This window comes from Nyctibius grandis, chromosome 3 (assembly GCF_013368605.1).
Source record: "Nyctibius grandis isolate bNycGra1 chromosome 3, bNycGra1.pri, whole genome shotgun sequence".
In the NCBI taxonomy this organism is placed as follows: domain Eukaryota; kingdom Metazoa; phylum Chordata; class Aves; order Nyctibiiformes; family Nyctibiidae; genus Nyctibius; species Nyctibius grandis.
Genome location: NC_090660.1, coordinates 113,567,639 through 113,590,907, shown reverse-complemented (window position 1 = coordinate 113,590,907; position 23,269 = coordinate 113,567,639). Strand labels below are relative to the sequence as shown.

The 23,269-nt window shown below is 49.5% G+C and overlaps 1 protein-coding gene across 1 annotated transcript; it reads left to right on the top strand.

Annotated features, from left to right (window-relative positions):
- The first annotated feature begins 16,116 nt into the window (after positions 1–16,116).
- LOC137661502 (lymphocyte antigen 6E) lies at positions 16,117–22,849 on the top strand. Its single transcript, XM_068397072.1, has 3 exons — positions 16,117–16,230; positions 20,538–20,657; positions 22,039–22,849. Exons 1-3 carry the CDS (start codon positions 16,179–16,181, stop codon positions 22,245–22,247), a joined length of 381 nt encoding a protein of 126 aa, XP_068253173.1. The 5' UTR covers positions 16,117–16,178; the 3' UTR covers positions 22,248–22,849.
- The last annotated feature ends 420 nt before the right edge of the window (positions 22,850–23,269 follow it).

Genomic DNA, 23,269 nt, shown 5'->3' with positions numbered 1-23,269 from the left:
TCTTAATATCTCTTAACATCTCTTTTTGTACAGTTCTCCTGTGTTTTCATCATAGGATGTGTAGAACAGTTTATTACTTTATTCTTTGCAGCTTTTTTTTCTTGCATGAAGGAGGTTATTGTTTCTTTCCTCAGTACTTTCTCATTTTTAATTAACAAACTAAATGCTTCCAACTTTTTCTACGAGGTCATATTTTCAAGATCTCTGACCATTTCTCCTCCCTCTCCTCTGGTCTCTCTCCAAATGCTTTGCATACTTTTTGAAGTGCCGCATACAGATTTGGTCAGCGGTGTTCCAGATGAGGCCTGCCAGAGTGGAAAGGCCACTTTGCATATCTTCCACATGACATTGCTGCCTGTGTTCTCTTGGGTGACGTTTGTTTTCATCGCTGTAGTGTGACACGGTTGGCTCCTGCTCTTTACACTGCAGGCCTTAATTGTAAGTCAACCAGTTGTTCCTCATCCTACATTTAAGTGGCTAATTTTTATCTTAGTGTAATATATTTCTCTTTATTGAACTGCATCCATTATTTTTTTCATTCTTTTATTACATCCATCTGTCAAAATCATTTAGAACTCTACTTAAAGTCTGTTTTCAGCTATTTTGTCCTTGGCATCATCTGAGAATGTGACGTGCATCCTCTATCCCATCACTACTGTCACTGGTGATGATACTGTATAGATCTGAGCCCACAGCAGAGCTCTGGAGAACTTTATGAGTTGCATTGCTCCAATTGGTTTGACCAATAACCATTGCGAACTACCCTGCGAGGGTGTTTTCATGCTTGGCTTTGCACCCGTTCTGTTGCATTTTCACTAGCTTGTGTTTCCTGGGCTTGCTCATAACTTCATTCAAGATTGTGGCAAAAATTTTGGTAAAACCTTATTGCATCTCTTCTACTCTGTACATGAAGATTCAGCTTTTTTAGTAATGAATGAAGCAAAAAAGTTACACAGTGTTATGGCCCTCTCAGCACCAACAGTTGATAACTTTTTCGTTCCTTCCCTTCCATCACGAACTTCTCCTTTAATGGTCTCTCTGACCTACGTTGCCCTCCCACTTTCTTACTGCCAACTTCTTATCGGGCAAAACTGCGCTCACTGGAACGTGTCCTCTAGACGCTTTCTGCCCTTTCCATAGTGGCAGACTGTCCCCAGGCTTACCAGGAACTTAGCAAGCATTCTGCGTTGTGTTTGCTTCCCTTTCCAAAAATATCTGTGTTTTTAAAGTAACTCATCCCCTCTCCTACACACAAAGGCACATGCTTTTCTCTGGGTGATTTTGCAAGCTCAGAACCAACCACCACCATAAAACCTATAAATCAATTAATCCGCCTAGCTGGGGAGTGTTCTGCAGACACTTTTGTGTGGTTTCTCATCATCCAGACTGTGTTTTTGCTCTTCTTTTTTATCATTACTATACAGAGGCCTTCCAGAGGTCTGTCCTACCACCTTCTGGATTTGAGGACAAGTGTGTACATTCTTGACAGGAAAGACAACTCATCACTGCCTGCCTTTCCTGCCAGTCATCTTCTATATCTGTATTGCAGATGTATGAATTATCTCACCAAATCTGCGTTTACTAGTTAAACTATACTAAACTAAGACTTCCCCACTTATTCTCGATCTTACATTAGTATGCAGAAGATGACACAGCATCTGACTACTCCCACCAGACTTCCTAAGACTGAGGTTAGGCCAGTTCAGTTAGTGGCGTTTGACCACAAGGAAGGATATGTAACAGCAGTCTCCAAGCCAAATGAAAGAGAAGTAGGACACTGGGCATTGTCCACCTCCTCGAAATGCTCCAGGCATCCTCAAGTTCTCCCTGGCAAGCCCTGCCTAGGCTTGCCTGGGAGAAGTGACTGAGCAGTAATTGGCAATTCACGTGGCAGAGCTCTCAGGACAGAGAAGCTATTGCTCAGCAATAATCTCCATCGTAAAAGACCCCAAATCCTTGAATTCCACTCACATCTACTGCTGCTAGAGATTGCAAACAGATCGATAACACTTTGCAGTCTGAGACATATGAGGCAGAGAGGGATTTAACATCGCTGCCATGGGTCAAGGGATAAAGAAAGTCGCCGGTCATTCACACACAAGCATTCATCAGGCTATAACTAGGAAAATGGAGATATCTGGATTGTAGGTATTGTGGTTCTTAAACCATATAATGTGCTTGCATTTTTTTTTCTCCTCAGCTTACCCACTTATGTGCTACGTGTGCCAAGAACAGGAGTCCAACAAGAACTGTTTGACCATTTCCATGTGCACAAAGGAAGACAAATACTGCGTGACTGTCCGTAACAACACTGGAACAAGTATGTATGTTTCTGAACAACTCCTTGTTTGTGCTGTGGAAGAGCAGCCTCAGGAATGGGCTTTCATCCTAGTCAAGGCCACGTATGGAAACAATAGCCCCAATCACCAACTGTTAGGAAACACCGACCTTGTCACTCACTATTTCAGTCACCGCAGTGTTGATGATACATACTTGATGTTGTTACCAGGAGTTGGGGAAATGCTGAAGATGAATATATAGGAGCACCAGAGAGTGAACTCAAGCCTGGGACTGTGTGCATTGCTTCACGATTAGCTCCCCCAAGCTTTGCGCTGACCGCTCCAGCTAGCTCTTGCTATGGAAATACTTACTTCCCAGGTTGTTTTCAAAAATGTTTGGGCAAAACTGCACCACAGCTGACTCCCTCTGCCATGCACAGTCCTTCAGATCTGTCCTTGGGGCTCTGCACCCTCAAACACCTCCACGTGCTCTCAGACCAAATCTCAGGTCAAATAATACATTCCCCCTGGTTTTATGCTGTAGGAAAACCATCCTGGTGGGCACCGACCCAGCCTGAGCGTTGCTTCAGGCAGTTTGAATTGAAAGCCACCCACACATGCTAATTCCACTTTAGGGACAGATGAAACATGGAACTCAGAGAAGACCAGCATCATGTTGCAGTGTGGACATGGCCAGACTGTTACAGAATCACAGAATCACAGAATCACAGAATCAATCAGGTTGGAAGAGACCTCTGGGATCATCAAGTCCAACTGTTGCCCCAACACCACCATGGCAACTAGACCATGGCACTAAGTGCCATGTCCAGGCTTTTCTTAAACACATCCAGAGATGGTGACTTCACCACCTCCCTGGGCAGCCCCTTCCAATGGCTAATGACCTTTCTGAAAAGAAATTCTTCCTAATGTCCAACCTGAACCTCCCCTGGCGAAGCTTGAGGCTATGTCCTCTTGTCCTGTCACTAGCTGCCTGGGAGAAGAGGTCAACTCCCACTTCACTACAGCCTCCCTTCAGGTAGTTGTAGACAGTTGATAGTCCTGAGCAGAGGATATATTTGCCCTGGGGACTAGTCTCTGGCCCTCTTTCATTCACCAATGCAGATGTAACCAGGGAAACATTTTAACAATGATTCTTACATTCTACTCTTTCTTTTTTTTTTTTCCCCTTCTTTTTTTTGTTTTGCATTAGAACCCAGCAAGCCTAAATATGTCACCTCTAAGATGTGTTCTCCAACATGTCCAGCAACAAGCCAGCAACAAAACCAAACCTATCAGAGGGTTTCTTGCTGTGAGAAACCATTATGCAACATGAATGGAGTCAGCAGCACGCAAAGCAGCTATGGACTGATGTTCCTGGGTGTCCTAGCCAGTATCACCTACATCTTTGCATGTGGACTGTGATGGGTTTGGAAAAGCTCCTTGTGATGGCATTGTTGGCTGAAATAAAAGTGCATTGCTCTGGGATAATTACTGCTCTCAGAGAGTCGTGCTTTGCGGCTAAGCTTCCCCTGGGATTTTTGAGAGTCTAAATAAGTTAGGTGCTGAACTCCCATTGATTTCCTAAGCCTACTTGAATCCTAAGTGTCAAGTCACCTAAGAAAACACATAAAAGGTAGCCCTTTTGACGTGTTAGGGCTTCAAATCATTACAGCTCTGAAGAGATCCTTGAAGACATATTTTTGTCTCTTTGAGTTTCAACCCACCCTGCCCAAAACACAGGTAAGAGCTCAATAGTTATGTGAGCCCAGAGGGGATGTTCAATATCTTCTGTTCACAGTAAGTTGGTTATCACACACCAGTCAAGCAGTTCATACATAAGTAAGTAGAGATAAAGCTTATTTCTGGCAGTATTTTGGACACTTCTGCCTCGGTGGGGAACAATTTCTGGCTCCTCTGGTTCTTTGCTCTTGTAGAAGTATCACATTTTGAAATGAGCATCCTTTATAGCCCAGCTCCCATATGTTGGCTGAGCTTGGGGAAAAGGCAGAGAGGAGCAAATGTGGCTGAGAGAGGAAAGGCAGTGGCAGGGTACCAGCGGGGAGACAGGAGGGAGGAGGAAAGAGGGGGCAGCACGGTGAGCACTGTGCTGGGATTTGCCTGCACGCTGCCTCCTCATGGACCTGGTCCAGCTGGAAAAGAAGATGTCCCCATATCTATTTCCCTCTTTCCTTGCAGGGCCAAACCAAGCTAACAGTTGTTGCCATCCCCAGTCATTTAGAGACTGTGAGATGGTTTCTACAAAACTGTGTTCCTGGCGTAGAAACGATTGATTGTGCTGGGCTTTGTTTGGTTTTGCACTCCAGTCTCTCTGCTCCCTCCTCTCCCTGCCAGAGCTGCAGCTGAGGGGAGACAGAAAAGCTCTGTAGGAGGCCTGGGGGTGTCTACAGAGAAGAAGAAGGGCAGGCAGCCAGAGACTAACACAAACAGCCCCGAGCTTCTTGGTCATCGCCCCTGCTGCAAGCTCACTTTTCAGGAAAACAAAAAAAAGGAAGAGTTGGCAGCATCACTAGCTCAGCTGTGTTCTGGGGGAAAGCAGAGCTCATCCAAACAATTCAACGGTGTTTTTTCTTTTGGATGAGATTTGTTTTTGATGGCTAAATGAGATCTTTGGTTTGTCTGAAGCATTGCCTTGGAAGTCTGCCGTGCCTTGGTTGCACATGTGGAACGGCACAAGTTTTTGAGATGTTTCACACTGCCTGGATTACAAAGCAACTAGTTTCCCACGAGGATGATCAGCCAAAGATGCCTCATCAACCTCATGCTTAGTACTGTGAACTCTGAATCCTGGTGCCTGGCTTTAAACATTTTGTTTAACGGACAGGAGGGAAACAAAGCAAATGAAGGTGACACCACAGTGCTGGGCAGGGACAAGAAGATGCTCATGCCTGTTGATACTGGTAAGCCATGCCTGGAGATGACAGATGTCAAGAGGGCCAAATGTGAACTTGCCAGCAGAACATGCTGTTAATTTTCTCTCACCAAAGACAACCACAAAAGGGAAGGAAAGCTGTGACGGAAAAGAAGAAGGGAAAGACTTTTTAAACCAAAAGGAAGGAAGAGATGTCCAGCTGCTAAGGGCAGGGGCTGGCAGCACTGGAAGGGGCTGTGGTGGCCATGCTGCATCCCGATGCCATAAGCACATGCTTCATGAATACCCCACACAAAGGGAAGACAATTCTTCCCTGCAATACGTCAGGTGCTTTCAAAAACCTCCAGGAAAGCTGGGCTCCAGGCCAAAGCCATTACTGTCTTCACCACCAGGCAAGTTGGCACAGGAAAGGGGAAGCAGAAGGAGCAATTTATATCTCAATCACTTTCACTGGACATAAGAAGGCAAAGACCTGGTGGGTGAGACCAGATGGCAGGGAGGGAACGAGGCAAGGGTTGAGATAAGTCCACTGAGGCTGGTGGCGTGCAAGGGACCAGGATGGGCAGAGCGAAGGAGGCAGAGAAAACCTTATCCAGATCTTTTTTAAGAGCAGTAGAGTGGGAGTTGCTGCAGGGTCTGTAGGAGAGGTGGTCCACTCAGAGCCCAGCTCAGCCCAGCAGCCACTACTGAGGACTCCCTTTTGTGGCCTTCCACTTCTGCACTGGGATCTCTGGCAATTGGACTCTTTAAAAAAGCTGCTTGTTTCTGCTTACACGGACTTTATCTGCATGCATCGTGCCCCCTTGCAGGCCCTTATCGCCTTCCTAGCTCTTCCCCTCCTCTTCACCACGGCAGTTTGAGTGCTGCCTGCTGATAGCACTCAAAAGGATGTTGCCTCCAGACAGATAAAATGGGCAGAAAGGTTCCTAGGTCTCCTTGTTTACAAATTTAGAGGAACCCCTTCTTTTCTTGAAATTTCTGGATGCCAGAGCACCTGATCACAGCAGGCTTACACTGACTGAAGTGCCTTAGGGTTTTCACTGTGTTTAAAAGGATTTATTGGTTGCATTGCCATCCATACCAGCAACCACAGGGTTCCTGGACTGAAAGCCCACAGTCGTGAATAAGGAGCCGAAGGTCTCTAAAAAGTGAGTATGTGGGTAGGATTTACGAACGGACTTTGTCAGAGTTGATGCTCTGAGTGGGAAATCACTGAAATAAAGAAGGAAGGGGGACACTTAAAAGCTGTCCTTCTTGGTTGGGGGTGAGAAATGAGGTACATGTTGGTCAACCTAATGACAAGGTCACAGCTCCCTTTCCACACCGGTACCTGCCTTCCCTGGGCTGGAGAATGTCCAGGTAGAAGGTTAGGGTTCCTGTGGCCCAGGAGTTTGGGCATAGACAGACAAGCCTCCTCTCCCTCCAAGGGAAGAATCAGTCACATTTTCCTTTTCAAATGAAGCTGCAGTGCGAGGTTTGGTTGGTGGTGCTCTCCAGGCTTAGCTATGGTTGCTGGGAGAAGACATCCAGGTGATGACTGGAGGTGCCACTTCAATGTAGGATTTGTTTTGCGAGCTTACAACAACTTTGAGCTGCACACCCAGACTCAGGAGATGTGTTTTTGCTTCCAGCCTGCAGTATGTGCGGAGTGAAAGAGAAGACAGGTGTGGAGACACTAACCACATCTAACACAGGAGTAACAGAGCCATTTTGCTGCTGCAGATGTTCATGAGATTAACACGGATTAGCCAACTAACACATCAAAAGCAAGAACATTAAAATTAAGCAGGGCACAGGTCTAAGCAAATAAAAGGTGGTGTTTTCAATATGAATATGCACATCAGTGAGGGATATCAGCCAAACTAAGTGGTGCCCCGGCACAGAGGCATTGGGAAAAGAAATCTTTGGCATCCATCACAGCTACCAAATCCAGCCTGTTTCACCTGCTCCTGTTTCTTCACAATAGGGAATTCTGGGTATTTTAGAAGACTGGATACCACCAAAATCAGCACCCATCGTTATAAAGGGGATGGGGGGAGACCTTGGGGACATACAGAGCAGTCTACCTAGACCCCAGTCCTGGAAAAAACTCTGAAATAAATCATCAATTTGCAATGGTGTCAGGGCAACGGTTGGACTCGATGATCCCAGAGGTCTCTTCCAACCTGGTTGATTCTGTGATTCTGTGACTATCAAGGAGATCGGGATGAACAGCAAGAGCTTTGTGACATAGGGGTGTTATTCCCACCTGTGACAAGATGGCAAAATCTATAGTTAGGGTAAAAGCGGTACCTGTCACATAGCTTAGTGTTAATAAAGCTTTTGGCACTGTATCACATGACAGCTCATAAGCAAACTAAGAAAACATAGTCTAGCTAAAATCATGAGCAAATAACTGTCCACAGTTTGCTGTCAAACTGGAATGATCTATTAAACAGAGTCCTTTGTGGGTTGCCTTGGCTCTGGTACAATGTAATGTTTTAATTACCGGTTTGAATGATGGATTAGAGAATAAATTAATTGAGCTCGCAGGTGATAAACTGGGAGAATCATAGAATCATAGAATCGTTTTGGTTGGAAAGGACTTTTAAGATCATCAAGTCCAACTGTTAAATCTACAAATAGGAGAATTCTGTGTGACACCAATAAATCTAAGCGATAGTCTGAGAAAGAGGATGCAACCTAGGAAGGACAACCGCAAAGCTCTACGGTTAGTGTAGAACCGTCATCTGCACAAATACAGGATGAGGAAATCTCTCTTGCAGCAATCTGGCAGAAGAAGAAGTTGCGGTGGGTGCTATAACGGATCACAAGTTTAACACGTGTCAAATGTAGGGCAAAAAATTATGAAAAAGAGGACGGCTTTGTTGGAACTCTGCAGTCCATTGAAAAGTCTTATACATTGCACTGGGAAGTGTAAACGGGAGTGTGATGGGATGAGATCCTTCCAGTTTCTTCTCCAAAAGAAAGTCCTTGGCTGCCTCATCGTCCCCACTTTCTGCTTTAGGTTTCACATGGCAGCAAAGGAGCTTTTAGATAGCATCAAAAAGGTTTCCTAGCATCTAATGGATAGTGAAGAGTTGGAGTCTCTTGCTGGGAGAACTGCCTCCAGCACCAGCAGCTTGAGCATCTTTATCAAGATGCATCAAAGCATGATAGAAAAACATTGTCCTCAGCATCTTGTTGGTGTCTCCACCACGGCTGGAGAATTAATTCAGTTGCTCCTCCTGATCCTCTCTGTCTCCTTTCTGTCATTCCCATGTACCCATTGTGGGTGCTAGTTCCCTTCACTAGAGCAGAATTGTGGTGTTCAGGCTTGACTTTATCACAGAATCATAGAATAGTTTGGGTTGGAAGGGACCTTTGAAGTCCATCTAGTCCAACCCCCCTGCCATGGACAGGGGTACCTGCCACTAGATCAAGTTGCTCAAAGCCAAATAGACAGCAATGTCTAGCAGTAAAGGTGACCCAAAGATGCTCTTCCACTGACATCATGTAAGAATTTTACTCCAAATGATGTTCAACTCACAGAACACCTTCAGGGTTCCCAAGATCTCAGTCAACAGTAAAAGCAGTAGATGTGCCGAGTCAGTGAGTGGAGAGACAGCTCTGCATAATATGAATGACATATGGTTTTATTCTCTTTCAGCTGATTCCTCACCTAGGCAAATCCCTGAGCACCACACAAAACATTGTCATTATGCATGGGGGTGAAAGAGGTTCAATCTTCCTTGGTCCAGAAGAGCCAGGAAACAGGCACTGGCTCTGTGCCCAGTGCTCACAATAGCTCATCTGGGACCTGCCTCCAGCTCCAGGGCCTGCTCCGGCATTAGATGTTAATCAGCAATTAGATAACGTGCAGACACTGCTTGTGGGAACAAGAAACTCCCTTCTGCAGTCTACAGGAAATTAGTGTAATAAAACTCACTGCAAGATCTTCTGGGAGAAGAAAGCAATTTTATCATACAAAATCTCTAAGCAAGTTGATTTTGCCCTCTCACACTCATCCTTACAGATTTAATTTGATCACTGTCTCACAAGCACCAACACGTGCGTGCCTAGATGATCTGGCCAGTGTCACTTCCATGCCACAGGTAGACCAGAGATGACAGCTATGCAGTTCTCATCATGCCTCTGAGGTTCTTGGCAGAGCACAACAAACTGATTTTGGACTTGCCTTTTACAGCCTTTAGAGAGAGGATGCTGTTTTGGTTCCCTTTCCCTTCTAATTCGCCCCCCCCCCTTAGCTGAAATTCCTGAATCTCCCAGTTCTTTTGTTTTCTTTATCTGGGTGTTTTATGGCTCCCACTCTGTTCCTCAGACTCTGGAGATTCTTATCTAAGGTCAGTTTGTTCCTCCTCTTCACTTGAATGAAGTCAGACACAGGGTGCTCTACAGCAGTCAACACATGCCTTTCCTTTTAACCATGGCTCTGCTGTTTCTTCTACGTGCTTTCACACACTTGCACATTCCCACTTCCATGTCTTTCATACCAAACTTAACACTTCTACTACAAACCTCCACAAGCCCAGGACCTTGCCTACAGCTTCAGCACAGTTTGTGCAGCCTCCCTGGAGCCTGGCAAATTCTTTAAATAAAGAGAGGCGCATTTTTGGTGGAAGGGATGGGGAAGGGCTGGAAATACCTTTTTCCTCCCCAAAACAACCAGGCGATGAGGTCCCTGCTATGGGAGAGGAGATGGCCCTGGGCACAGGAACCTTTGCAAGTCACTGCAGAACCTCATTGATGGTTCAAAAGAGACCAGGACTGGAAACAAGGCTACAACATGTGTCCAAAGTTCACCCAGGAGGTGGACATAGGACTGGAGAAAGGTATACCTACTACATAGGTCAAGGGCCATCCAGCAGACAGGGTTGGAGACATGGCCACAACCTGAATCCAGTGGCCATCTAGGACGTGAGGCCAGAAACAGAGCAGGAGACAAATTACCTACATCATGGGTCCAAGGTCCATCCAGGAAATGGCTACAGATAGGCATACTTACAGCATAGTCCTGGCAAGGTCAAAAAAGCTCAGGCTTGAGCTTAAATGTGCCCTCAGGGCATGACAACATGAGCCCATTTGTAGGGGAGTCAGTTTATAATGCTGGAGTGCTCTAGAGCAACCTTTCTTCGGAGGTAGCCTGGTCGCTCCAGACATGGACGTATCTTGCAGGACACTTCAAGAAGCCTGGAGAGATCACAGCAGCAATCAAAGCTTAACTTTTTTACCTGAGTAATGACCCCTGCTTAAAGCTCACAATTATTTCCCTGTCAAAAGACGAGCAAAGACAAGCAAGACAGAGGGTGAGTCATGCAGACTCTGGAAGGAGAAGCGTGAGAATACTGGTTTCTCTGTTACTGACTGAGCATGCACCAGCCAGTGAACCACCTTCACCTTAATGGCTCTGGGAGAAAAGGAAAACGGAAACGTTGATGTCAACCAGAAATGAAAGTTCACTCCGTCTGACAGCCCTACTGTGACTGCAGGTTGTGGTTTAAGTGGGCAGATCAAGGTCCTATTGCAGTAGACACTGCAGTCCAAAGATGTACCTGGTTATACACCCATTTTCAGGAACCTCAGTAGCTAACTGAGAGCTATCTCAGGTCTGTCCCCACGGTCTGCAGTAGAGAATGGCCTGTCAAGGTGATGAAGGACATTGAGCTGTTTGGCACTGTAGACAGCAAGGAGGCTCAAAGAAGTAACTGTGGCCTGGTTTTCCCATACAAAAACCTGTGTCTGGAGCTTCCTTGGATGATCCAAGAATGTTCCTGAAGGTCTTCTGGGCAACTCTGATCCAGAGCAACCAAAAGGGGCTTCAGGAGGAGAAATATCCAGGGGTGAGATAATGGGGAAAGGATGGCATGTGAAGTCAGCCCTCTCATCCAGGAAGGTGTGAGTAGGAGTCCAGGGGATGGTACATCATGGCTCCAGCACTCTTTGCAGTGTAGGAAGCTGTGGCAGCACCTGGGGCAGTGAGGGCCTTTATGCCGTGACCACCTTGCAGCAGACTGCTCTGGGCAAAGAGACTTTGTCTAAGAAGAAGCACACCTTGCAGAAGGGATGGAGATCCTGGGCTCCTGCTCTTTCAGGCTAGAGAACAGATCATGCCCTCCCAGTCCTCTGCTCTGCCAAACTGATACTCCACATTATACAGTGAGACAGCTTTGGCAGGTCAGACATCACTCTTCCACAGAGCAGTCCTTACTGTCTCTGGCAGAAGAGAAGTCTGAACACTTCTCATCTCCAGAGAACGATGTAACTATTGAAAAGAGGACTTTGTCCCCTTCCTGTGGCATCTACGCAAAGCGGTTTCAGCAGGTTTGCTCCACAAACGAATTCTGCTCCACTAACTGGGGAAACACCTCATTTGCAAACTCCACTGGGGTTTAGGTGCCCCACAGAGACTCACGTGCACAGCCCTGGCCAGGCACAGGAGTCTCACCCAAGCCTTGAAACAGACACGTGGTGGTGAAGGAAACTTCCTGCATGCCACCTGGCTCCACAGAAGCTGAACAAGCTTTCAGTGGGCCCATGTTTCAAGCTCAACCTCCCATAGTGCCAGTTCGGTACCAAAGCCTTGCAGACCCAGTAATTCCAGTTTTAATTGCTGCACTCATCTCTGCTAATCTGCTCCCTTGACGCATGAAGGGAGCTGCCATAGTCTTAATTTCCTGATATAAAGACTAACCATTCCCCCCCAGCAAGCAAACCTGGGATTATTTCATCTAGCACCAGTTTGCTTTATGATCCAGCTGCTGCCTTATCTCCTTTTCCCTTCAGCATGTTTTTGTACCTGTGTCCTTTCCTCAGCAAAGACCACGTTCCTGCTGCTGGACTCTACCTCTGCTGCCTTTCTTACCACCTCCCTCTTCTTCTGAAGAGGCATTTTTCTGCCTTGCATTCACAGAATCACAGAATCAGTCAGATTGGAAGAGACCTCTGGCATCATCGAGTCCAACCACTGCCCTGACACCACCATGGCAACTAGACCATGGCACTAAGTGCCATGGCCAGTCTTTTCTTAAACACATCCAGAGATGGTGACTCCACCACCTCCCTGGGCAGCCCCTTCCAATGGCTAATGGCCCTTTCTGAAAAGAAATTCTTCTTAATATCCAACCTGAACCTCCCCTGGTGAAGCTTGAGGCTGTGTCCTCTTGTCCTATCGCTGGTTGCCTGGGAGAAGAGGCCGACTCCCACTGCGCTACAACCTCCCTTCAGGTAGTTGTAGACTGCAATAAGATCACCTCTGAGCCGCCTCTTCTCCAGGATAAACAACCCCAAAATACTTCATACTTCATTCACAGTATGAAGTCAACAGTTCAACGAAGCCCTCCAAATGACCTCCAAACTTGCGAGAAGAGGCTGGAGTGTTCAGTGCTGTGTTTTGCTGCGTGTTGGTCTAGCACAGAAAGCCCCACCATCAGAGCTGCTGTGTTGAGCTTTGCAGTCTCCTCTCCCACTCCATAGCCTTGGTAAGGAAGTGGGAGACACGGTCTTAGACCAACAAGCTTTCAGAAGGGCTTCCTTACCTGGTGCATCTTCCACCACAGCGAATGGGTTCCCAGTTGCTCTGCCCACCTTTTCCGTTTGCAGCATCCTGTAATTAATGCTGTCCCCGCCCAGCCATTGCAGTAGTATCGAGATGACTCCAGATCCCATGGTGAGTTGTGTCCTGTGTCACTCTTAGAATAGAATCATAGAATTGTTTTGGTTGGAAAGGACCTTTAAGATCATCAAGTCCAACCATAAACCAGCACTGCCAAGTCCACCACTAACCCATGTCCCTCAGCACCACATCTACACGGCTTTTAAATCCCTCAAGGGATGGTGACTCCACCACTGCCCTGGGCAGCCTGTTCCAATGCTTGACAACCCTTTCCATGAAAAAATTTTTCCTGATGTCCAATCTAAACCTCCCCTGGCACAACTTGAGGCCATTTCCTCTCGTCTTATCGCTTGTTACCTGGGAGAAGAGACCAACACCCTCCTCTCTACACCCTCCTTTCAGGTACTTGTAGACAGTGAGAAGGTCTCCCCTCAGCCTCCTTTTCTCTAGACTAAACACCCCAGTTCCCTCAGCTGCTCCTCGTAAGACTTGTTCTCTTAGGTCCTCTCTCTTCCTTCCCAGCAGCAGACAGGGCCTCTCCAGGAAACAGTGGAACTAATAACGTTAAATTTGCGTGGGGCAGAAAACCAGAAAGCTGTAGGTTCTTGTACACTTCTCTTGGGGTTGAGGGGGGTGTACAAGCCACCAAAGGAACGGGAGAGCTGAAGGAACATGCTATGCCTTCCTGATACCCAGAAATTAATCTCAGGGGCTGCACCCCAAAGCGGAGATAAACGCTGTGAGATTGCTCACACGTAGGCTACAAAAAGCCAGACTGACTCTTACGGGCACAACGTGAACTTGGTCTGTATGAGACAGGAGTCTTGTGAGTGTATCTGAATTACGGTTGCTCAGGCTACCGCAAAGCTGAAACTTCCCATTTTTTTTAGTATTTGATTTGTAAACCAGAGAATGGAACAGTCCCGGCAGCCCGTTCCAGTGGAAGGTATTAGACCACAGAAACACACCACTCACAACCAGTTCCTGCTAGAATAACTGGCAGTGACAAATAAAAACGAGCCTTAGGAGAGACAAGGGAAGTGGGGTTTTGCAGGCACGGATTTGTTTTCCAAGCAGAGAACTCTGAATGCGCTCTGACAAGACAGGAGCTGGAATTTCTTCTGACAGATGCATTTGCCAGGAAATGCTGATCCTGCAGAATTAAACCCATCTGTGGCATCCAGAGTTTGTCAAACCTGCTTGTTTCTTGCTGGCTCACCAGCCGTCTCCTCCATCCCCAGATTCTAAACAGCCAGCTCCACAGGGTCCCTCCCACAGTGCCCTCCCTCCAGCTCATTTCCTAGATGATTTTGCTATTTCTGTAGGACCTACTGAATCTGGGCCACTCCTGCAAACCTTTCTGGTGGACTGCCCTATGCTCTGAAGACCAGCTAGGTCTACTAGCCCAGGCTACCCCATGCCACCCCAGCTGATGGATCCCCTGTACCTTCAAGCTTCCTAACCCTGTATGTCTAATCCCATTTAGGCTCTGGTAAACACCTCAGGAAGTTGGTTCTCTGTGTGCTTGGGTCTTGTACGGGGGCTGTGCATGCAGTGGGATTATACATAGAATCATAGAATTGTCTTGGTTGGAAAAGACCTTTAAGATCAAGTCCAACCATTAACCTAACACTGCCAAGTCCATCACTAAACCATGTCCCTCAGCACCACATCTACATGGCTTTTAAATCCCTCGAGGGATGGGGACTCCACCACTTCCCTGGGCATGAAGAGAGGGTGTCACACATGCAGGGGTCACGTGTGTGCAGGGGATCTCTCATGCAGGATATCCATGCATGAAGGGAGTCCTGCAGACATGTTTGCACATGTGGGGCACGTGTGCACACAGGGTTCTTGTGAACGTATGGCGGGGGGGTGCGTACTCAGGGGATCTGTGACTGAAGATGCACGTAGGAGGGGAGGGGGGGCATGAAGGCAGCAGCTCCTCGTGGGTGGAGTCATGGATGTAGGGGGTTGCACTTGAAGAGGGCTGTGCATGAGTGGGGTCCCGCATACAGGGAGCCCCCCTACTCCTGTCCCTTAGAATCATAGAATCAGCAAGTTCACCATGAGCCAACAATGTGCCCTTGTGGCCAAGAAGGCCAATGGCATGCTGGGGTGCATGAGGAAGAGTGTGGAGAGCAGGTTGTGGGAGGTTCTTCTCCCACTCTACACTGCCCTAGTGAGGCCACACCTGGAGTAACTGTGTGCAGTTCTGGCCCCCCAGTTCAAGAAAGATAATGAACTACTGGAGAGAGTCCAGTGGAGGGGTACAGAGATGATCAGAGGACTGGAGCATCTCTGCTGCGAGGAGAGGCTGAGGGAGCTGGGGCTGTTTAGCCTGGAGAAGGGAAGACTGAGGGGGGATCTTATCAACACTTACAAATACTTCAGGGCTGGGTGTCAGAGGATGGGGCCAGACTCTTCTCAGTGGTGCCCAGTGACAGGACAAGGGGCAACGGGCACAAACTGAAACATGGGAAGTTCCATCTCAATATGAGGAAAAACTTCTTTGCTTTGAGGGTGACAGAGCACTGGAACAAGCCGCCCAGGAAGGGTGGGAAGTCTCCTTCTCTGGAGATATTCAAAACACGCCTGGACACGACCCTGTGCAACGTGCTCTGGGTGACCCTGCTTTGGCACCGGGTTGGACTAGATGGTCTCCAGAGGTCCCTTCCAACCCCAACCAGTCTGTGATTCTGTGAATCATGGAAGTGTTTTGGTTATAAAGGACCTTTAAGATCATCAAGTCCAACCATTAACCCAGCACTGCCAAGGCCACCACTAAACCATGTCCCTAAGCACCACATCTACATGTCTTTTAAATCCCTCCAGGGATGGGGACTCCACCACTGCCCTGGGCAGCCTGTTCCAGCACTTGACAACCCTTTAGGGGAAGAAATTATCCCTGATCTCCAATCTAAACCTCCCCTGTCACAACTTGAGGCCGGTTCCTCTCGTCCTGTCGCTTGTTACATGGGAGAAGAGACCGATCCCCCCCTCGCTACACCCTCCTTTCAGGCAGTTGTAGAGAGCGAGAAGGTCTCTCCTCAGCCTCCTTTTCTCCAAAACAAAGGGGACCCGAAGGGGGGACGGAAAAGGCCTTTGGGGCAGCGCCAGGGGAGAGCTGGCTCTGCTCCCGCGGGGCTCCGAGCCGCTCAGCGGGCCCGGCACGCCGAGACGCCACGTTGCCGACCCCCTTCCCCGGCCCCGGCCCTCCGGATCGGGTGGGCGCATCCGGGCGGTGCCGGGGACGCGCGGGGGGAGGCGGTGCGGGGCGCGGGGCCGGCCCGCGGGGAGGGGCGGGCGGCCTTTCCCCGCCCCCGGCGCCCGGCCCTGCCCCAGCCCTGCGCGCTGCTCGCCGTCCTGCGCATCTCGCCGGCCCCATCGCCGCACCATGAAGGCGCTCGTGCTCGCCGTACTGGCTGCGGTGCTCTGCGTGGAGAGAGGTAAGGCAGGGGGGGATGCCTCTGCCCCCCCGCCCCCCATCACCTCTCCCCGAGGTCCCCCAGTCCCTCGCCAGCCCTGGGTTTGGGAGGAAATTAGGGGGGGGGGGTTGGTGTGCGTCTTGCAGGGTGGGCTTTGGAAGTTGGAGGTTTGGAGGGGGGGGGCTGTGAGGGTTGCAAAGGGGCTGGGGGGACAGAGCTGAGCGTTGCCGGAGGATGTCTTTCCAAGACCCTCCTCGCAGCAGTGTCCCTCTTGCAGCAGGAACTTCAGGGGTCTCGTGTCTCTACGTGTAGGTGCGCATCTCCAGCTGTGCGCGTAGGTATTTTGGAGCTTTTCCCAGTTGCGGCTCGAACAAAGAGCAGGGCCGGCTCTGCCTCCCCCGTACGGCGCAGCGAGGCGGGATAACGGCCTCGAAAGGGGCTGAGATGCAGCTCAGGGGAGGGAGGGTGGAGGGGAGATGGAGCCCAGCCCTGGCAATGGCTGATGGAGCCAAGTCTGGGCAGAGCCACGCGTGATCCTGGTTCCTGCCGCTCCCCCCCCCCCCCCCCCCAGCATCCTTCGGGGCAGGCTGCGGTGACCAGCGTGTGGGGAGGTGACCCCCATGGGACCGTGCCCTGTGGAGCACATCCTGGGGCTGCCACCGAAGCTGGGGGGAACGTGCTTCCTGTTGCTGGGCATTGAACTGCAAGTTGTCCAAGTCACAGGGTCTGCGATCGCCGCCTTCCCGGCGACTCCATTTCTGACTGTCCAAACTCCATGGGGCCGTGCAAAACCCCGTATTGTTTCCATATGTCGATGCTTGGAGAAGCCAAACAAAGAGCGAACAGGAGAGTTCTGGGCCCTCTGAGCCCCTGCTCAGGAAACACGGGGCCCTTCTTGTCTCCTGAGGACACCGGTGAGAAGAAACTACTTGTTTGCTGCCCTTCCCGTGCCCCCTTCCCAGTGGGGTCCAGGAAGGAACTGGCAATTCAAGCGTTGGGTCTCCGTCAGAGCCAAGCTGGCATGTGCTCAGTTCCAGCTGGGAGGATGGGCTGTCCAGGCCAAAGCAGTAAGGGATTTCACTTCCCCCCCGCCTCCAAAAAAAAACCCTTTCAGTTTTATAGTAAGTTCTCAGCCAGGCAGGAGGGTTTGTCGCAGATAGCTTTATCCCCAAACGCTTCCAGTACATCCAGAGTCTTTCACAGAAAAGCTTTACCTGCTGCTGCTCCAAGTGCCCTGAAGATCTGGCGAATGGTGTAAAAGGATCTTGTGGAAGAGCGTTTGGCATAGGGACCGAATGGAAGAGCTGCCGAAGCAACAGCATTTTTAACTGGTGCTGATGAGCTTCAGAGCGGGCTCTTAAAGGCTTTTTATTTCCCCCCCTTCCCCCCTGCATTGCTCTTTGCAAGAATGGATTCAACCTCTTATCTGAGGAATTCCTGCAAATGATCTCCTCTGTTTTGGGAGCTCTTTTGTTGCTCTGAGGAGCAGAGCAGCAAACAAATAAACACATAAATTCTTCCGCTGCATTTTCTAGTTGGTGAAAATGAGGCTTCTCTTTTGCATTGTTCAGTCTTGGGCTTGGTTTCATTTTTTTTTTTTCCCCTTTTTTTTTTTGTAGCCTTGAGTTCCAACTCTTTGCTCTGTCTCCAGCTGCGTAAAATAATTCCACCACCCCCCCTTGTGCCTTTTGTCTCAAACACTCGGCCTGCTTGTTCTCTTAACTCTGCAGTGGGCTGTTTAGTTATCTGCTTTGCTGGGGCAGAAAGTGGCACTAGCTATGACTGCGTATTTCCTCTCTTAAACTACGTCGAACGACTCGCCTCGCATGGAAAGATTTTGTCTGTATTGAGACAAGGGGTAATAGGTAGGTGTGACCGAGAAAAACATGGGGACAGGTAGGAGATGCTGTGGTAGGAGCATAGATTTAGTCACGTGGAAGACTATTTCATGCCTAAAGGCACTTTCATGTGCATGTAATTTTATTTTATGTGCGTGCATTTATTTCTGATGTGTTTGTATCTGGAACCTCTAAGCCATAATGAATAGCTCTGCTCCACTCGGCTCGTGCGTTCAGCGTGGTGAGCAAATACATATGGGGACGTGTGTCCTGCCATAATGCCCACAGGAAGCCTGTAATCCACTTCATTCCTGGTTGCAGACGGTTCCTGTGAAATGGGATGAGTCAATTTGCCTCCTCAACTTTGCCCTCAGGGTGGTTGCAAGGAGAAGGGTTTGGGACTGGTCACCGTCGCTTGAGACTTGAGAGCAGAAACATGCTGGGGACAAGGGAGCAGGAGAGAGCTGGGCTTTACTCCGAGGTCCCAGACTGAATTTTGGCCAATGAGGTCAAAAATGCCACCAATGGAAACGCTCTGAGGGCTCAACAAGGGGCAATGACAGCCTGTAAGCTCAATGGCTGGCTCCGTCCTCCTCCCCCTCTCCTAGATCCCGAGGCAAGGTCCACTGATGAATCTCTTCTGGGGCTTTTGACTCAACTGGTGGGTGCTGTGTGTAGGTCGTGGCTGCTGCGTTGGCATGCTTAGGTAACTCGGTTTTGTTGCAAGGGTTGTTGGCAGACTGATGATTGTTGGAGGATGTATGAAACAGTCCAGGAAATTCTTGATTAGGGGCCTTTGGTGTTGGATTCATCTCCAAAGCAGAGTCTGCCCTGATGTGACATTCAGGATCTCCCACTAACCCTCTTTAATCCCTTTCCCTGAGATTATGTTTCTGTTTTCTTTCCCTACCTTGGCTATGGCTGCTCAAAAGTCATTCCTCTGAGAACAATTGTTATTTTTTCCCCAATTTTCTCATAAAAAGCTTTTAATTTTCTGAGAGAAACAGGACTGAGAAGAACCTCAAGAGGTCATGCAGTCCCATGGCAGAGTGGGACAGCTGCTGACCAATATTTGTCCAACGTATTCTTCAAAGTACTCCATGTCAGGGACTGCTGAGCCTCAGCGAGCTCTCCCAGGGCTTCACCGACTTCAGCTCCTTAGAATAATCTGTTTGTGGTGGGGCTGAAAGAGGTAGGAGCAGGAATGATGCTGCCTTGCGCTTCCCATCCTGACTCAGCCCCCACTCCATTTTGCATCCTGTAAACACAGAAGAGAAAGGCGGTGCCTCGTGGAAGGGCTTGTCTTCTGCTCAAAAATCAGAGCCCGTGAAACATCGGGAGCAGACCTGATCTGTCTGCATATGTAGGTCAACAATTGCAGCGTGGATGTGATGTTCTTGCATGTAAAATACAGAGAAGAACATCCGTCCACTGCAAAGTGCGTATGTCCCTGCTGAGTCACCGGTCCAGGCTGTTTCTGCAACCATTTCCCACCACTGAAGGCTGTTTTCCAATCTTCCCTCTTTCTTGGGCAGGTCTGAAGGATGAGGGATGGGAGCCAGCTGGTGCAGTCCATCCTACTGGTGTAGGATAAACCATTTTAGGGGACCTGCCATGGAGGAAGACATGCTTTTTTTTTTGTTACTATCCCCCTGCTCTAAATTAAAAAGGTTGGTTGCACGTGGTGTGACTCCCTGGGTAGCGGGACAGTGCAAGTCCTTGCAGTTCTTGCTGCAATGCTGGGCTGGCTCTAGCTGAAAAATCATTTCCACCACGTGCACTAGCTCAAGCGTAGCCTGAGCTTTGTGCCCTCCCTGCTGCCAAAGGCAGGTCACGGAAAGCTCGAACCTGTGGTCACGCCTGGAGCATTTCCCGTCAGTGTCCATGGTAGCTGAGCTCAATAAGCCCACATCGAAGAAATTCTTTACTGTGAGGGTGGTGAGACACTGGCCCAGGTTGCTCAGAGAAGCTGTGGGTGCCCCCTCCCTGGCAGTGTTCAAGGCCAGGTTGTATGGGGCTTGGAGCAACCTGGTCTAGTGGAAAGGTGTCCCTGCCCATGGCAGGGGGGTTGGAACTAGATGATCTTTAAGGTCCTTTCCAACTCAAACCATTCTGTGATTCTATTATCTCAGGCTCCAGGTTGCAGGCCTAAACTTGCCTCCATTGTTTAGTTTCAAGTTGGCAGCTGTAGCTTGAACCTGCCCTTGGTGCAAACAGGAGCATGCCATAAAGTACCAGGCTGACCTGTGGTTGTGCTGAGGCTTTAGCTCACAGCTGATCTTGCCAAGAGCTGGAAATGTATCCCTTGTGCTTGAACCCTTCACTTAACCAATGTTTTGGGGAAAAAAAAAACTATTGCAGATTGATACAGCCGAAATATCAAGCGTGGCTGTGGCCAGATGCGGTGCGTGCCACATGTCAGAGGTGGGGACCACCAAGCGAGGAGATCTTCCCACCAGCCCCTAACCGAGGTGTGCCTTTCCCTTGCAGCCCACACGCTCATCTGCTTTTCATGCTCGGATGCATCCTCCAACTGGGCCTGCCTGACGCCTGTCAAGTGCGGGGAGAATGAAAACCACTGTGTGACGACGTATGTCGGAGTGGGAATCGGTGAGTGGTGACGAGACCTTCTTCTGCCCCTCTTGGCTACTCTCCTGGGTCATCTGCTGAGCTGCAGGAAGGCTTTCCTTCCTGTGGCTGGAAAAAGGGGAAAGTTCTGCTTAGCAGCTGAGTGTCAGACCATCCCGGGGTATTTTTACGAGGGACGTGGCACCAGACAGAGTCACGTTAAAGCCCATGTGCCTGCACCGATGCTAGGAGTCTAGGACAAGAGGACATAGCCTCAAGCTTCGCTGGGGAGGTTCAGGTTAGACATTAGGAAGCATTTCTTCTCAGAAAGGGTCATTAGACATTGGAAGGGGCTGCCCAGGGAGGTGGTGGAGTCACCATCTCTGGATGTGTTTAAGAAAAGACTGGACATGGCATTTAGTGCAATGGTCTAGTTGACAGGGTGGTGTCAGGGCAATGGTTGGACTCGATGATCCCAGAGGTCCCTTCTAGCCTCATTGATTCTGTGATTCTGTGGGTCTGAGGGGAATTTTGAGGTGGGGAGGGAGAGTTTGCTGATGAAAAAGTGAAAGTGTGGAGGATGCTGCAGGCTTCCTCTGCAGGAAGCTCCAAGGTTGCCCTTCCTGCTTTTGCCCTGTGTTTGAGTTGTTCATCCCCGAGTCCCACTTTTACTTCTTTGCTCTCTGTGGCCGAGGTGGGGTCACCAGGAAGGGAGGTATGCAGATTTCCTCCCTAAGTGCCAGGAAAGAATTGTGGGGGGAGTGTGTGCTCCCTGGCTGCTCCTAGGGAAGCAGGCTTCTCTGGTAGGTCTCCTGGCACCATTGCAGAGACCAGAGCCCAGCCTTGCTTGCCTTGCTCTCCCTTGCAGGAGGAGGTGGGTGTTGCGTGGTCCCCAACGTGGGTGGATCGTGCATGCACAAATGGAGGCCCGGAGCATTTATAAAACTGTCGTCTTAGCTCAGTGCTGATGGTTTCCTATTTCCTGCTGCTAAATGTGTGCTGTGCCTGTCTCACAGCCAGCTCTCGAAAGGCAGCCTGCCCGGTGCTCTGTATACCCCGTGCTCCCTGTCTCACTCGAGGAGCCCCAGGGTCAATCTCAAGCGGGATTTTTGAGATTCTTCACCGTAGCAGTAGCGGCCAAACCTTGGCCCACAGCCTGGAAGGGGTGTCCCTGGGGTGTTGCGTGGTCTCTAGAGTCTGCGTGGGAGGTTGTCATGGGTGTTCCTTGAGATGTGTGGGCTGGGATTACTGTCGTAGCCTGACGCCGAGAAGCACTTCATCCTCTCCGTGCCACCTGTGATGCTTTGGTTATTTCAGTGCTGTTATTTCCTTTGCAGAACAGGTGATCAGAAAGCTGAGAAACGTTATAAACCCATCTCATTTTTGCTTTTCTTCCTTTCCTCCTGCCCCGACCTAAATTCAGGCAGCAAGTCTGGCCAGTCCATCTCCAAAGGATGCTCTCCCATTTGCCCCAGCGCCGGGATTAACCTCGGCATAGCGGCTGCCTCCGTCTACTGCTGCGACTCCTTCCTCTGCAACATCAGTGGTTCCAGCAGTGTGAAAGCCAGCTACGCGGTCCTGGCCTTGGGGGTCCTCGTTAGCTTCATCTACGTCCTCAGGGCCCGCGAGTGATGGGGCTGGCTGAGGAAGAGCCGTCTTCCACGGGCTGTCGCAGGTCTCTTTAGCCAATATCTTCTCTGTCGCTGTCTGCAAGGAGATCCTCTACTTCTCAGCAGGCTTCCAAGGTGGTTGTTTCCCAGACTTTATGGTCTTCCAGCATCGGAGACCTGGGCGGTTTGGCCAAGCTGTTCTCCTCCTCCTGTGGACATACCCCACTGCACTCTCACACCTCCTTGGCCAAGGTGGATCGTTTTGGAAGGGTTTCTGCTTTTATACCTAATATCCTCCCTCGTTTCTAAGGTTGGTTAACACAAGGCTGGGACTCACCGAGAACCCCAGATGCCACCTGGTCAAGTGTTCAGACGTTCCTGCCTCTCGCCTCTGTGGAGGTGCCTGGCACCGGCGTGCCCCCAGCACATGGGTGGTCCAGGCACCGGGAATGCATGACCCGAAGGGAGACACATTCCCGGACCCTACAGCTGCAGTCTCTTTTTATAAAATAGTTTCGTTTCTTCTGATCCTGGGCTGACTTTTCTGGAAAACGAATGACGTGTACTTTGTCCTTCCAAGCTCTGTAAGTGCCAGACCTGAATAAACATGCTCCTGTTATCTGAGATGGGACGTGTGCTGTGTGTGTTTCCTTGCTCCAGACAGAGAGATTAGCAATGCTCTTAGAAGAAACCCAAATATTACGCCCGGCACGAGGGTCTCTTACCCTCTCAAGTGGCTTTTGAGTGCTTCGTCTCAGCATTCCTTCCTGTTCACCTCTGAGCAGCAAGTCCATCTTCTCCCTGTCCTTTCTGGTAAACACCCCTGGGCCAGCTTGTTTCACCTTGCTTGGGAATCATGTTTTCCAGAAGCGTTTTAGTGAAAAATGCCAGTTATTGGGGTCTGGGTCAACCCCGTTACTCCTAATGGAGCAAGTGCACTGGGAACAGGACCTCTAAAAATTAGTGTGCATATTACAAAGACTTGGTGCCTCCATTTCCCCACTTTGGACTTGTGATCCTGATAGACAATAACATCGATACCGA